Below are 13484 nucleotides of genomic sequence, written 5' to 3'. Positions count from 1 at the left end.
TGCGTTTGAGCTTTATCTGTTATTTACTCTTCTATTTAACTAAAGTTTGTATTACTTGCTTTTCTTAATGTCACTGTTTGTTTGCCCTGACGGATTTCACCTGTTATCGCTGCCTCCCCTGTAAATGGTAAATGGTTTTGTATTTATATAGCGCTTTTCTAGTCTTGATGACCACTCAAAGTGCTTTACAGTACACTGGAGAATGTTATTGGAGCATGTTACTCCAGCATGTTATTGGAGCATGTTACTTGAGAATGTTATTGGAGCATGTTACTCCAGCATGTTAATGAAGCATGTTACTTGAGAATTTTATTGGAGCATGTTACTGGAGCATGTTTTGGAGCATGTTATTGGAGCATGTTTTGGAGCATGTTATTGGAGGCTTTTAATATGCTGACAATATCATGATTCTGCCGTTGTGGTGATGAACTTTAAAAAAAAGACTTAAAGACTGTATTTTGGTCCATCTGATTAACAGAGAACCTCAAAGGGACCATATCATATCACTTGTAAACCAGATAATGAAGTAGTGGAAACATTGTACAATGTGGTAACAATGGAGGGAACATAAGTAAAATTAGACTAACTTTTAATTGCCCTGGTGCATGATGGAAAAAACTTCCCCCCATGCTTGCCGCCAGGGCACTACAGGATCTTTGTCAATTAATTTAATATCTTAAACTCATTGCCTGAGATGTTTGTATTTTTGCTTGCTTCTTTTGTCCACAGCATTACTTATACACTGAGGCTAACAGAACCTTCAGAGGGCTGTAGTATAGTTGTAATTTTGAATGCGTTTCTAAATGTAACTTATCCTGTACACACACAAGCAGATCGATATAGTATAGGTGAGATCTCCCAGGACAGACAAAAGTGCAATAGATGCGTGTAGTTAAACAAAATAAACAAAATAAAAATATTTACAACATTGATAATAAAAAAAACAGTACAACTTTAATTAATACCAAGTCTTCTTGTACTTACTTAGTTCCTCTTCTCTATTTAGAGCTTGTTCCAGACATGTCACGTGACAATTGAAGCTTCTGGTTTCAAAGCTGGGTCATAGTTTAATTGACTAACATCCCCTCCTTACACACATATTCTCTATTCAAGTATTGTATGTCTGTATGTGCTTATATGATTGTCTCTATATCTTTTGAAGCAATGAGCAACTTACATCGGAGCCGTAGTTGATAGCCAGGGTCTTCAGGGACCAGGGGAGACCAAGCCCCACCAAGATGTCAAATACGTTACTGCCAATGGAGTTTGAAACTGCCATGTCTCCCATTCCTGAAAACACAGACAGAGGTGGAGTCAAAACTGGTGCAAAAACAAGAAAGATAGAGAGAGAAAGTATGAAAGGGGAAGTGAGAGGGAACCAAGAGACAGGAGGGTACACTGGTGGGGAGGAGGCGACAGATTTTGATTAGGTTAACCCCTGTGAGGTCACTGGAAGTGTCTGACCAACTGACAACCCAAAGGAAACAATGAAGAGACAGCAGCCACAAAGCAGAGGATTCACAACTGAACTGCAACAGGGTCTCACAGTGAGCGGCCACAAGCAGACAGACAGGGCCTGTTAAATATTTGATGGCAGGAGCAAGAATAAACCCAGATAAAAGGATGGAGGAAGGGACCCTGTCGGGTTGTCTTCCCTCTCCACCCCCTCTGTTTTTACAGATTCACCACAGGTACAGACGAGGAACAATGGGAAAAGATGATAGGCCTATACTCGCCCCAAACGCTCATTCCTCTCCCAATCCTCCAACCTTTTCCATCTTTGTCATCTTCCAGCTCTTTGACAGTGGCTTTACTCTGATTCTCACTGGCACCCATCACGCACAATTTATGTTTGTACAAAAATGCGAACTAGCTGTTAGTAACAGCCTACACAGGGCCAACTGGTTGACTTTTACAATAATCCATTTGAACTTTTAATGCTGGACGAACCCAAACTTTTATTCCACCCATGTCACAAGCTTAACTTAAATAATTTTATTCACCGTTATAACTCTACATGAAATTCCCAACAAAGAAAAAACAGAATTTTAAGGTCTATGGAATGTTATGTAAAAATAAACATTACAGGGCACGATATAGAAACTGTATGATTCCACAATTAGTCCTGCCTCCACTAGATTCCCCAGTGAACGGCTTAACAGAGGTCAATTTATGAAGGATCCTATAGTTACCAAAACTCAAATGAAGTAGCTTATTCTTGATAAAAAAGATACAAACTGAATTTGAGAGTGTTGGTAGCCTTTCTTTGTGTGTGTGTGTGTGTGTGTGTGTGTGTGTGTGTGTGTGTGTCCGTCACCTTGTCTTGCCACTATAAGGCTGGCCATGCAGTCAGGTACGCTGGTGCCAGCTGCCAAGAAGGTGATGCCCATGATGACGTCTGGGATCCCGAGGGTGAAGCCAATAACTGTCACCTGACAGACACATGAAAGACGTTAGTCACAGAGTTGAACCTGCAGCTCCCTCCAGCTCCACAGCCTCTCTTAGCTCCTTTGTTTTAGTTGATATGCTCACAACCCCTCACTTTTCTCAAACTCGTGATTTTCAAACTCTCAGTTTTTTCCTTATTTTTGTTTTCAGTTTGCAGTCATTCAGTTTGTTTAGGGTCAGGTTTGGTTTGGCTGCCTTCCCCCCACCAAAGCGTCCACATCGGCATACATTATCATGTGAGATCATGTGAAGTGGTACATTTCTCCCTTTGTGATGATTTTAACAGTATCTTGTAAATGCAACTATATTTTCAGATATTGTCTTGTGTGCATGATTGTTTCCATTTGTGTGAGTTGAGTTTTTCCTTGTGTTTGATACAACCTTATTCAAAAATGGGTTTGGATTTAAGAACTATACTATAATGTAGCGAATTGTATGCTTATATTTAATGTATTTATTGTATTTAATGTTTTTTCCCCAATATCTGGTTTGATGCAACAGCACACATAATCCAAAACAAATTGCTCCCCCGGGAGACATTAAAGGAAACTTAACCTTCCTATGGTCAACTGCTGGTTTATAACTTTACCTGCTCTGCTGGTTAGATAGTGTACCATGTATCTTTTTAATTTGTAGAACTCCCTATTTTTCAGCCGATTTTGACTATATCAGCCAATTCTGTCTTTTCTTCTTGTTTATACTTTTTAATTTCACATGATAATAGCTGCTAATATATGAAAGATTAGAAGCAGAATATTATCTCAATGTCAAGAGTGTTTTTATCTGATTGTCTATTTAGATAAAAATCTGAACCATCTAAAAATCTAAACTCTCACCATCCAGACCATGATGTAGGAGAATCCAGCAATCCATAAGGTGGAGCAGAAGAAGGACAGCATGAAGCAGTTCTCCCAGCGAGGCAAGGAGCAGTTGGGGACGGTGAAGTAGAGCAGTAGGCACAGAGGCCAGGCCAGCAGCCATTTCAGCTTGTTACACACTCCCGCTGCAAATACAACCACAAAAAGTCTCAAAATGAGTGAGTACTGACACACTGAGATCAGTATGTCCTTATTTACTATAAATATCGGATGACGTTTACAAAAACAAAATAAACACTATGTGTACCTATAGAATGATTTGCTGCCTATGAAATAATTTCTCAAATAATATTAATTTTAATTTCCTACAATAGGTTTGAAATGTAGGTAAACTGCATTTAAAAGACCTTCTTCATTTGATTTTAGTGTATGCATTAATATTATGCCACTGTATTTTAGTCAAATCAAATAGAGACATACAGTACTATACTTAAATAAATCTGCACGAATAAGATAAATCCTGTGCGGGTAGAATTAATGAAAATTAACAGATACATATTATGTTTCATGTCTACATCCAAATCTTCTGTGTGTAACAAACAGAGTACGTTTAAATTGTGTGCATGTGCACCTGCCTACAAAGGTGCATGGAACTTAAGGATGAACTTTAAAATAACAATGTAAAATAACATCCTGTACATAAAAATGTTGCTATTTTTATTCTATTATTTGTATTATTTTATTTGTTATTTTAAGGATATTTGCAGCATTAAACTATTTCTCTTGCTAGGCCCAGTGTGCTATGTCTTGTGGTTGCAGGGATGTTTCTGGATTTGGTACAATTGAACTAAAATCTTATAAAATTGACACCATGTCTGAAGATCCCTCAGATTTCTGTTCTGTATCTTTCTGTATTTGTGAACTTTGGAGAAAAGATTAACTAACTTTTGACCCAACTTCCAGTCATAATGCTCTGTCGCTCTGAAGCGAACAAACAAACATGAGAGTACTATTGATTTTCAAGTTTCTCTTTTGGAAACTAAGTCTTTGTAATTCTAAAAAGGCTGAAGTATTTATTTTAACAAAGGAGTAACAAAATAAACAACATTGTACATTGAATTACTTCATCTGGTACCTGGGCACTGGAAGGGAACAAAGGGTCCCTCCCTCTCCTCCTCTTCTTCCTCTTCATCATTCTCGTTGTTTTCATTGTCTTCATTCTCTGTCTCATTGCCAGCTTCACGGTCATCATGGCGAACTTTGACACTTTTCTCTGCCCCGGACAGCCCGTTTTCTATGCCCCGCCTACTTCCTCCTTTCACCGGAACGTCGGAGTCACCATTGGTCAAAGTCCGTGTGTTGATTAGACGCTGCCTCTGTAGCATTAATGCAACCATGTACATGTAAGCACAACAACAGAGAAGCAGGAGGGATTAAGCACATATTAGACCAAGGTTGATCATAATCAGAATCAGAATCAGAATCAGAATGTATTTATTGCCAAGTAGGTTTACACCTACCTGGAATATGCTCTTATTATAACAATTAGGTAACATTTGGTATATCTTATACTTTTATTTCTAATTATTAAAAGCTAGAAAAAGGGTCTTTGAAGATCTAAAATAGTTCTTATAGATATTTGCCTATATGTACTGGAGGTTTTCTCTACTGCCAAGGGAACATGTCATGTGGTGGTGATGGTCAAAAAGTATCAAATAGAAGCAAAAAAGATGTAACATTGATTTTGCTTTCCACCACTGGAGACAGCTGTTGGTGAATGAAGGTGATGCAGAACTCTCAAGGCTTTTGACAGATGGAAAGTAAAGCTGTCACTGACTCTTAAACATAACAACATTAAACCTCCGGGCCTCTGGGCATGCAGGTGTATACACTCCTGATCAAAATCTTAAGACCAGTTAAAAAATTGCATGAATTTGCATTTTGCACTGTTGGATCTTAGGAAGGTTCTAAGTAGAGCTTCAAAATGCAAAAAGAAGAAATAGGAACAAGAGACCAAAAGTTGTGAGCAATTTAACTCAAATAGGCTGTTCATCAGCTGATCAAAAGTTTAAGACCACAGCCTTTAAAAGCCAAAATCTGTGCAAAAATTTGGATTCCATGTCATTTCCTGTCAAGTAATCACACTGTGAAGATCTCTTGATGGCAAAGGCAAAAAAGCTCACCGTCTTTAAACGTGGTAGGATTGTTGAACTGCATAAACAAGGCCTCTCACAACGTGCCATCGCTGCTGAGGTTGGACGCAGTAAGACAGTCATTTTTGCATTTCTTAAAAGATCCTCAGGGTTAAGGAACAAAAAAATAAAGTGGTAGACCCAAAAAAATCTCATCGGCGCTGAGCCGGAGGATCCGAATGGCTGTCCGTCAAGACACGGGACGATCCTCGTCACAAATTAAGGCCATTACTGGTGCTGACTGCAGCCCAATAACCATCAGACGGCATCTGCGAAGGAAGGGCTTCAAAAACAAGAAACGTCTTCAAAGGCCACGTCTCCTTCAACGCCACAACATTGCCCGTTTAGACTTTGCAAGGGAGCACAAAACATGGGACATTCAAAGATGGAAGAAAGTTTTATTCTCTGACGAGAAAAAATGTAACCTTGATGGTCCTGATGGCTTCCAACGTTACTGGCATGACAAGGAGATGCCACCTGAGATGTTTTCTACGCGGCACAGTGGAGGGGGCGCCATCATGATCTGGAGTGCTTTTTCCTTCAATGGAACAATGGAGCTCCAGGTTGTGCAGGGGCGTCAAACAGCAGCTGGCAATGTGGAGATGTTGCAGCGGGCATCCCTCATGACTGAGGGCCCTCGTCTGTGTGGTAACGACAGGGTTTTTCAGCAGGACAACGCTCCAATTCACAATGCCCGTCTGACCAAGACTTTTTTCCAGGAGAATAACATCACTCTTTTGGACCATCCTTCGTGTTCCCCTGATCTTAATCCAATTGAGAACATTTGGGGAGGGATGGCAAGGGAAGTTTACAAAAATGGACTTCAGTTCCAGACAGCGGATGCCCTTCGTGAAGCCATCTTCACCACTTGGCGCAAAATTCGCACTAGCCTTTTGGAAACACTTGCATCAAGCATGCCAAAACGAATTTTTTAAGTGATCAACAATAATGGTGGAGCTACTCATTACTGAGTCAGTTTTGACACTTTCATTTCTGTTTTAGGAGGTTTTTTTTTTTTTTTGAGCTGTGGTCTTAAACTTTTGATCAGCTGATGAACAGCCTACTTCAGTTAAATTGTTGTTTTCAATAAATTGCCTGCTCACAACTTTTGGGCTCTTGTTCCCATTTCTTCTTTTTGCATTTTGAAACTCTACTTAGAACCTTCCTAAGATTCAACAGTGCAAAATGCAAATTCATGCAATTTTTTAACTGGTCTTAAGATTTTGATCAGGAGTGTATATGAGTGACATCTGAGCCAGTAGATGCTACTTAAACTAAGTCCAACTATCCAGACTTGTCTGCACAGTGCTCTGTCAGTACTGGAGCAAAGTCTGGCTGCTCCCATTATCATTCCTCTACAGAGGAAAAAAATGTTTGCATTTCTTAAAACAAAGTAAATTATCTTTGGCAGTGGGATGAGGCCCAGGATACAGCAAAAGTGCTGTAAAATAGTGCTGAGGGAAATTGTTTGGTGAAACATTTGGAGGTGGGAGACAATCATCATGGTGGCTCTAATTCCTGTATAGAAAAGGCCTCAGAAAACAGTAAAAGATCTAAATCTTTCTCAAAGGGATTTTTTAAATGATAACCAGCTGGAAGCATTAAGGGAGGAGAATGCTGTGTGAGACATGTGGCCAATAGGAGGCTTATACACACAATCAGACTCCACAGAGACAACCAAAAACGGTAGCTTATGCCAGAGATAGTGTTTTTCTTAGAAGTGGAAATGGTTAGAAATTTTTTTTTTAAAGTCATCAAATGGTTTGTGATGTCCCCTCCTCTTCATTATTGAATTTTCTGTAGCTGCATTTGATCATTGTTGTTTCTTGGTCACTTTAGGAAGGCTTGGAGCTCCTCTAATAGATGATCTCTATTAATTCTTTACACATATTTATGCTTTAAAATAATTGTAATACCATGAATACTTTGGAGAAGAGAACATTATCATCCAATCTCCATCAGATCTCCCACCTCTTCACAATGCCATACACACACGCACGCACACTGCTTCATTAGCCATGCATCAACAAATTACCTTGTTAATTAATGAAGCTCTCTGAAACACTTTCCCCCTGAGAAAAACATGCTTCACTCTCTGTCAAATTGGAAAAGGCAGCACTCCTTTTTCTCTTTTTACAGTTAGACGCAGAGCTCTAAAGCACCTATGTGTGTCCTTACCTCTGTGATGAGCATTCGTGAGGCCATGGTGAGGCGAGTTCTGGGGGAGAAGTGGCTGGTGATCATGATCCTCATGCCGGCCTCAGAGAAGGACAACTGATGGGGGTAGGCTGACAGCAGCTCATCCACCATAAGCACCGAAGGCTTCCTGTGGTGGTTTGCTATAAGGCACACATACATGACCACTACCCAACATGTTCATATGTTCCACTACATGCAATATCTGTACTAGCACAGTTAATTAGCAACATTTTTGCTCAGTTGTGACAACAGATCCATCTCAATGTCAACTCCATGATTTTGTATCACAAGCAATCTCATGGAAGACCACAATCAATTTTTCAAGCGAGTCATAGAGATTGTGACATTTTAGGACATTTACACTCTGTTTACAGCCTGGCATCACTAAACCAATTTAATATTGGTCTGGAATTTCCAGATCAAAATGCCTCTAGACGCAACTGGACAGACCTATCACCAGTCCATCCCGTCTCTGAGAGAAAACAACTATGGGCTAGTTGATTGTTCTGGTTTCCAGGCTACTCAGTCTACTCTAATAAAGTAGATTCAAACAAACAGAATGATTGCCTAATAAATGGCTGTGCTGATAGGCCAACTCATATCACAGGTCTCTATAGTCTCTTCCCTGCGTGATGCAATGTGATGCAGCAGCATGGTGGATAAGGACTTGGTGCCAATAAAGACTAAACACCAGTAATGTGGAGGGGGTTTGGCTTTATTTGCCATTTGGCAAAGCAAAGATACCTTTATACTTCCAGAGGTAATACGAAAAATCTATTCAACCACCTAAAAAGGAATCCTCTAATGGTATGCCCTGAATGTTTCACTTGTGTTGGTGCAACCACACTCGTCTGTATCTCACATGGTCCCAGGACCACAGGAGTGTGCGAAAAACAATGTTGTAGAGTCAGTCAGCTGTGGTTCAGTGGATAGAGTGATGTATGAAAGAGAAAGTGCTGCACATAAATGCCCTGTACGTTTATGTTACCATAGATTTATGATATATGATAATAGCAGGAAACTATGAAAAAATGAGGTGGTCACATTCTGTATCCGTATAGACATGTATCTCATGGTATTATCTATCAATATATTTTATAAGGTGCAAATAGATGCTGATGGATATAAGTTTACAACAATACAGCAGCACTTGCTGAAGTATTAAAAACATATCATAGAGTGGACGTAACTGTACCTTTTTTCAACAGTACTGCTGTAGCATCGCAGCCATCATCTAACTCAGCATTACTGGCAGCTCCATTCCTCAAACTGGACGAGTTCTTCTTCCTCCTCTCCAAAAAATGAACAACGTGGGAATTCATCCTGGAACAGACATGGTATGATCCAATTAACCTGCTTTGACTAAGAGCCAACCTAACTCTATCAGAGCATTCAAATTGGTCCAACTGAAGAATATTACATAAAAGTAACCATCATTCCTTAACAAAATGTCAACAGTTGCAGTGTTTTACATTATCACACTCACTTCATGATCAAAATGTAGACGAAATACATCAGAATCAGCGTCAGAGCTTCCCACCTGGAAAACACAGTTTCAATTTATTTACCTTGTGTATTATTTTCTTAACTATCACTAACACATGTGTTTGTGAAAGTGCTGACTTTTGTCTTTTCAAAGAAGTTTTAAGCAATCGATACTTTTGTGGAATGACTTACCAAACCACTTTTTCGTCATATATGAACTGTGGAATAGAAAAATGAAGGAATAGTGAAAATCATCTCCTTAAACATGAACATCTTTGCAGCCGCCGAAAGTAACTGTTGGGTAATTTTACTCTTGAACAACAACAAATTATCAGATTTAACAGTGAGATGGTAAAGGTTTAAATTGTTTCTCCACTTTAGAAAGAACGGCCTCAATCTTAAACAAAGTATCTTAAATGTCAATATGGCTTCAAGCTGTTCCTTACCACTATGAGAGCAGAGATAGACAGGGTGTAGTAAGCAGAGTCTCTGAGCAGAGGCCAGCGGGACAGATGGATCGTCTATGAGACAGACAGACAGACAGACAGACAGACAGAAGATAAACAACCAGAGATTGGGACATTTCATGTCTTTAAACTTGCATTGACTGAAATATTGTTGAGTAACTTCCCACAAGGTACTCACTGCTGTGCACTACTAACAAGATAAACCAAGCTCTCTGAGCAACGTTGTGTGTGTGTGTGTGTGTGTGTGTGTGTGTGTGTGTGTGTGTGTGTGTGTGTGTGTGTGTGTGCCCCCGTGTGTTTGGGTCTTACGTAACTTGTAATCTAAATAGGATTCAAGTATGTTTCTCTTTTTCTTTTCCTTGTGGGATTAGAGAAGTGAACAGGACAGATATCGCTTTTTATCAAACAGAGTGAGACAGTAAGGGTTGTTGGGACAGTGTTTCTGTGACACTCTTCAGCCTACTCTTCGGCCCATGTGTAGTCAAAAGCCTGAAAACAAGCATGGGCTTTGTTGTGCAATAGTGGGAGTAGAATTGACGTTGGCTAATTATTAATAATCATGAAATATGATTATTAAAATAACAATTATTTCTTAAAAATAATCAAAAATGATAAAGCTATTAATTAAGAAATGTAACACATTTAATTAGAAATGATACGGTTATCCATTAATAATAGTTAAAATAATTAATGAAAACAATAAAATTATCAATTAAGAATAATACAAATCTGTAATCATTGCTTATTGTCGCGGGGCACCACCCTGGTTACAGGGACCAACGATACAATCTATAAATATCAGTCTCATAATGATAAATGTCAAATCAATAATCTCAATATTTAATATTAATAATTATTTAATTAACAGTGAAGGCTACTAAGTTCGAGCACAGGCAATCATAATCCAGCTGCAATCACATACATATGCACAAATAATCACAGACTACAGATACTTTAATTACAAAAGCATTTATTAAAAAGGGGAAATAAAGTTAATGTTATTCAATGATTCATCATTTTAACAAGCTCCGATATTTCAAAGATAAACACAGCAGCAGCACTTATCACAATTCAGAAAATACATGTAAAACCGGCGGTCTACCTATGTATGTCTGTCTCGGTGTGTGTGTGTGTCTGTGTCAAAGTGTCTCTCTGTGTGTGTGTGTCTATGTGTATGCATGTGAAATAAAGTTAGTGTTATTTAATGATTCATCATTTTAACAAACTCCCATATTTCAAAGATAACAACAGCAGCCGCTTATCACAATTTAGAAAAACACATGTATTCATCTATGTGTATTTGTGTGTGTGTATCTGTGTCAAAGTGTCTCTGTGTGTGTGTGTCTATGTATATGCATGTGAAATAAAGTTAGTGTTATTTAATGATTCATCATTTTAACAAACTCCCATATTTCAAAGATAACAACAGCAGCCGCTTATCACAATTTAGAAAAACACATGTATTCATCTATGTGTATCTGTGTGTGTATCTGTCTGTGTCTATCAATGTGTCTCTGTGTCTGTGTGGGTGTGTCTGTGTGTGTGTGTGTGGGTGTGTGAGAGAGCGAGAGAGAGAGAGAAAAAGAAAGGGGGCGTGGCGATGACGCAGTCACTTGGTGACGTCACATCTAAGATGGCCGATCATGATTCGTGGAACCAAGGCCTAAAAACTCTCAAAATGGCGGATTGACTACAAAACAAGATGGCGGAGCCATTATGAATTTAGAGCCAGAATGGGAGGAGAGGGAGAGAGGAGGCGTGGCAATAATAGATTCAAAATGGTGGTTTAACTTGCGTTATTCAAAATGGAGTCTATGTTAATGACACCATGTGGCCGGAGCTCACACTGGTGGTCGTCACATGAATTACACCAAGGGATTTTCAGACAAAGAGAATTCTTTGTCTCTGCTTTGGCGTTCGGCCGCATGGCTTCCAGATGTGTCCAGCCTCTCTGAATATAGATTTAACTATGTTACATGAACTGTATTCTAAATACAGATCGGATGTATGTATAGGTCGGTTTAGAAGGAGAGAGAGAGAGAGAGAGAGAGAGCACTCAGAGAGCAAAGCTCTTAAAAGCACCGTCAGAGACAAGTTACATTTACTTTACCACTCAGCACCCAAGTGGCGTTGTGTGCTGAGGTTTGACAGGTAAAGTCTCTTTAAAGTTGTTCAAACGGTCACAATGAGCTGGAGACGCTGCTCACGGCGCTTAAAAACTGTGGCACAAGGCCGTAACCGGAAACCGGAAGTGGCGAATCGCCGCTAAACATTAGAGACTCGGCGGTCTCATACAAAACAAATACATTCAAGTATTAAAACAATACGCTACGTATTAGATTAACATCTGCCCAGACAATAAAGCCTCTTACTGTGACCTCCGCGGTGTTGCTTGCGCGTGGGGCGCGGATTTCCGGGAGTCCAGTGAATGTCTCGTTAAACCCCAGAATGCGTGTGAACGGGCGGATTCCTGGAAAACAAAATCAGTGTCCTGGCCTCTTAAGCGGTGCTCCGGTGGGTCTCGTGGTTGCAACGGAGATCAGCGCTGGGCCGAATCGAGCGAACTTCTCTTGCTCTTGGAATGGAATTCAGCTTCGTCTCTTCTGCAGGGATGAACAGCGGTAACGCCGCTGTGGATTTGGAAAGAAAGTCTGTGATGCTCGACCGGCGAGCGAGTTCCTGTGCGCGGCCTCTTCAAGTTAAAATAACAAAAGTCCTTTTGAAAATAAAAACGTCGACTGAATAAAGAAATAAAAGAAATGAAAATAAAATAACTCTGGTTGATAAACTAAAAGTTAAGGTTGCCCCCGTTAGCAACTGAATCAGCTGGGAGGCCCCGAAGGGGGCCTGGTGTTGTCTTCAGAGCAGGGTAAAAATGGCTGCGATTATTGGGGTTCATGGGCTTTTAAATTACCTGAGAGGTCCTCCTCCTTGAGGAGTTGGTCATAGGATGATGCTGGCTTTAAGCCAATTGAGTGTCAGAGCTGGACCTGAGTGGGCTGGGCTTGGAAATCAGCGGGGGTTCCAAGGCATTCCCAGAACATTTTTCCACCACCAGGGGGAGATTCTTGAGCCTGCAGGAGGATGTTTTCCCGCCCAAAGTTTAACAACCCTTTGTTCCTCTCGGCTCCAGTGTCTGGTGGCACCCCGCTGGGCTCTGGCCCAACAGTCCCCCTTTTGGTCTGGAGAGTGGGCTGTGACCCCGGTCTCCAGGGCAAACTATGGTTAAGAGTCCAGTGATAATCCATGAGAGGTAATCCTTGAGTGGAGTTGAAGCAGTGAAAGTTAGTTCATTATGAGGCAGAGAGGCATAAATGTCTTCGAGGCATGAGTCTAAACAGAGAGAGGTAATTGTCTGGGCAGACAGGCTAAATAACATATATTCTAAAACACGGCACACACTTTCAATTTCACATAATGCTTATCGGCAGTTATTGTTAAAATACCAATGAATTTCGGTGAAGAGTGAAATGAAAGAAAAGTGGAAACACGAACAGAAGAAAATGTTTGAGTAGGTGCTGGTGTTTTGAGGTAAACATGTGTGTTATCCTGTCAAACCAAAACATTTAGAACGGCGAGTCACGTTCTGTTGTTCGCTAATCTGTGAATTTATGATAAATCCTATTTCTAGGTTTTCAGATCTACAGATATTGGAATTTCACTGCCAAGACTGAATTGCCAAGTGTACCCGTGAGGGCTGCACAACCGTAGTGGTAACGACTTCAAAATCCTCAACGAGGTCTAAGGAGGTTCACTACCTGAACTACGTTATACAATTTACTGACAGAGGGTCTAAAGCATGCAGCTATTGATGGAGTGAGTGGTTTGAGCGTTTTTGTTTTAAAGTTGGGATTTCTTCCCCCCCTTTTCAGATG

General features: G+C 40.1%; 1 protein-coding gene across 1 annotated transcript in view; it reads right to left on the bottom strand.

Annotated features, from left to right (window-relative positions):
- The window catches only part of LOC128453640 (sodium/potassium/calcium exchanger 3), a 93286-nt gene that overhangs the window by 3197 nt on the left and 76605 nt on the right, over positions 1–13484 (bottom strand). The window contains exons 7-15 of the mRNA XM_053436647.1: positions 9589–9663; positions 9335–9360; positions 9144–9197; positions 8853–8980; positions 7637–7797; positions 4402–4642; positions 3285–3451; positions 2318–2432; positions 1178–1290 (exon numbers count right to left, since the gene is read on the bottom strand). Of these exons, the coding sequence (XP_053292622.1) occupies positions 1178–1290; positions 2318–2432; positions 3285–3451; positions 4402–4642; positions 7637–7797; positions 8853–8980; positions 9144–9197; positions 9335–9360; positions 9589–9663 (1080 nt within the window). The remainder of the gene's footprint in view (positions 1–1177; positions 1291–2317; positions 2433–3284; positions 3452–4401; positions 4643–7636; positions 7798–8852; positions 8981–9143; positions 9198–9334; positions 9361–9588; positions 9664–13484) is intronic.

The sequence above is a fragment of the Pleuronectes platessa genome, chromosome 12 (genome assembly GCF_947347685.1).
Source record: "Pleuronectes platessa chromosome 12, fPlePla1.1, whole genome shotgun sequence".
Taxonomy (NCBI): domain Eukaryota; kingdom Metazoa; phylum Chordata; class Actinopteri; order Pleuronectiformes; family Pleuronectidae; genus Pleuronectes; species Pleuronectes platessa.
The sequence above is the reverse complement of the archived record's forward strand: the minus strand, read 5'-3'. Positions and strand labels throughout refer to the sequence as shown.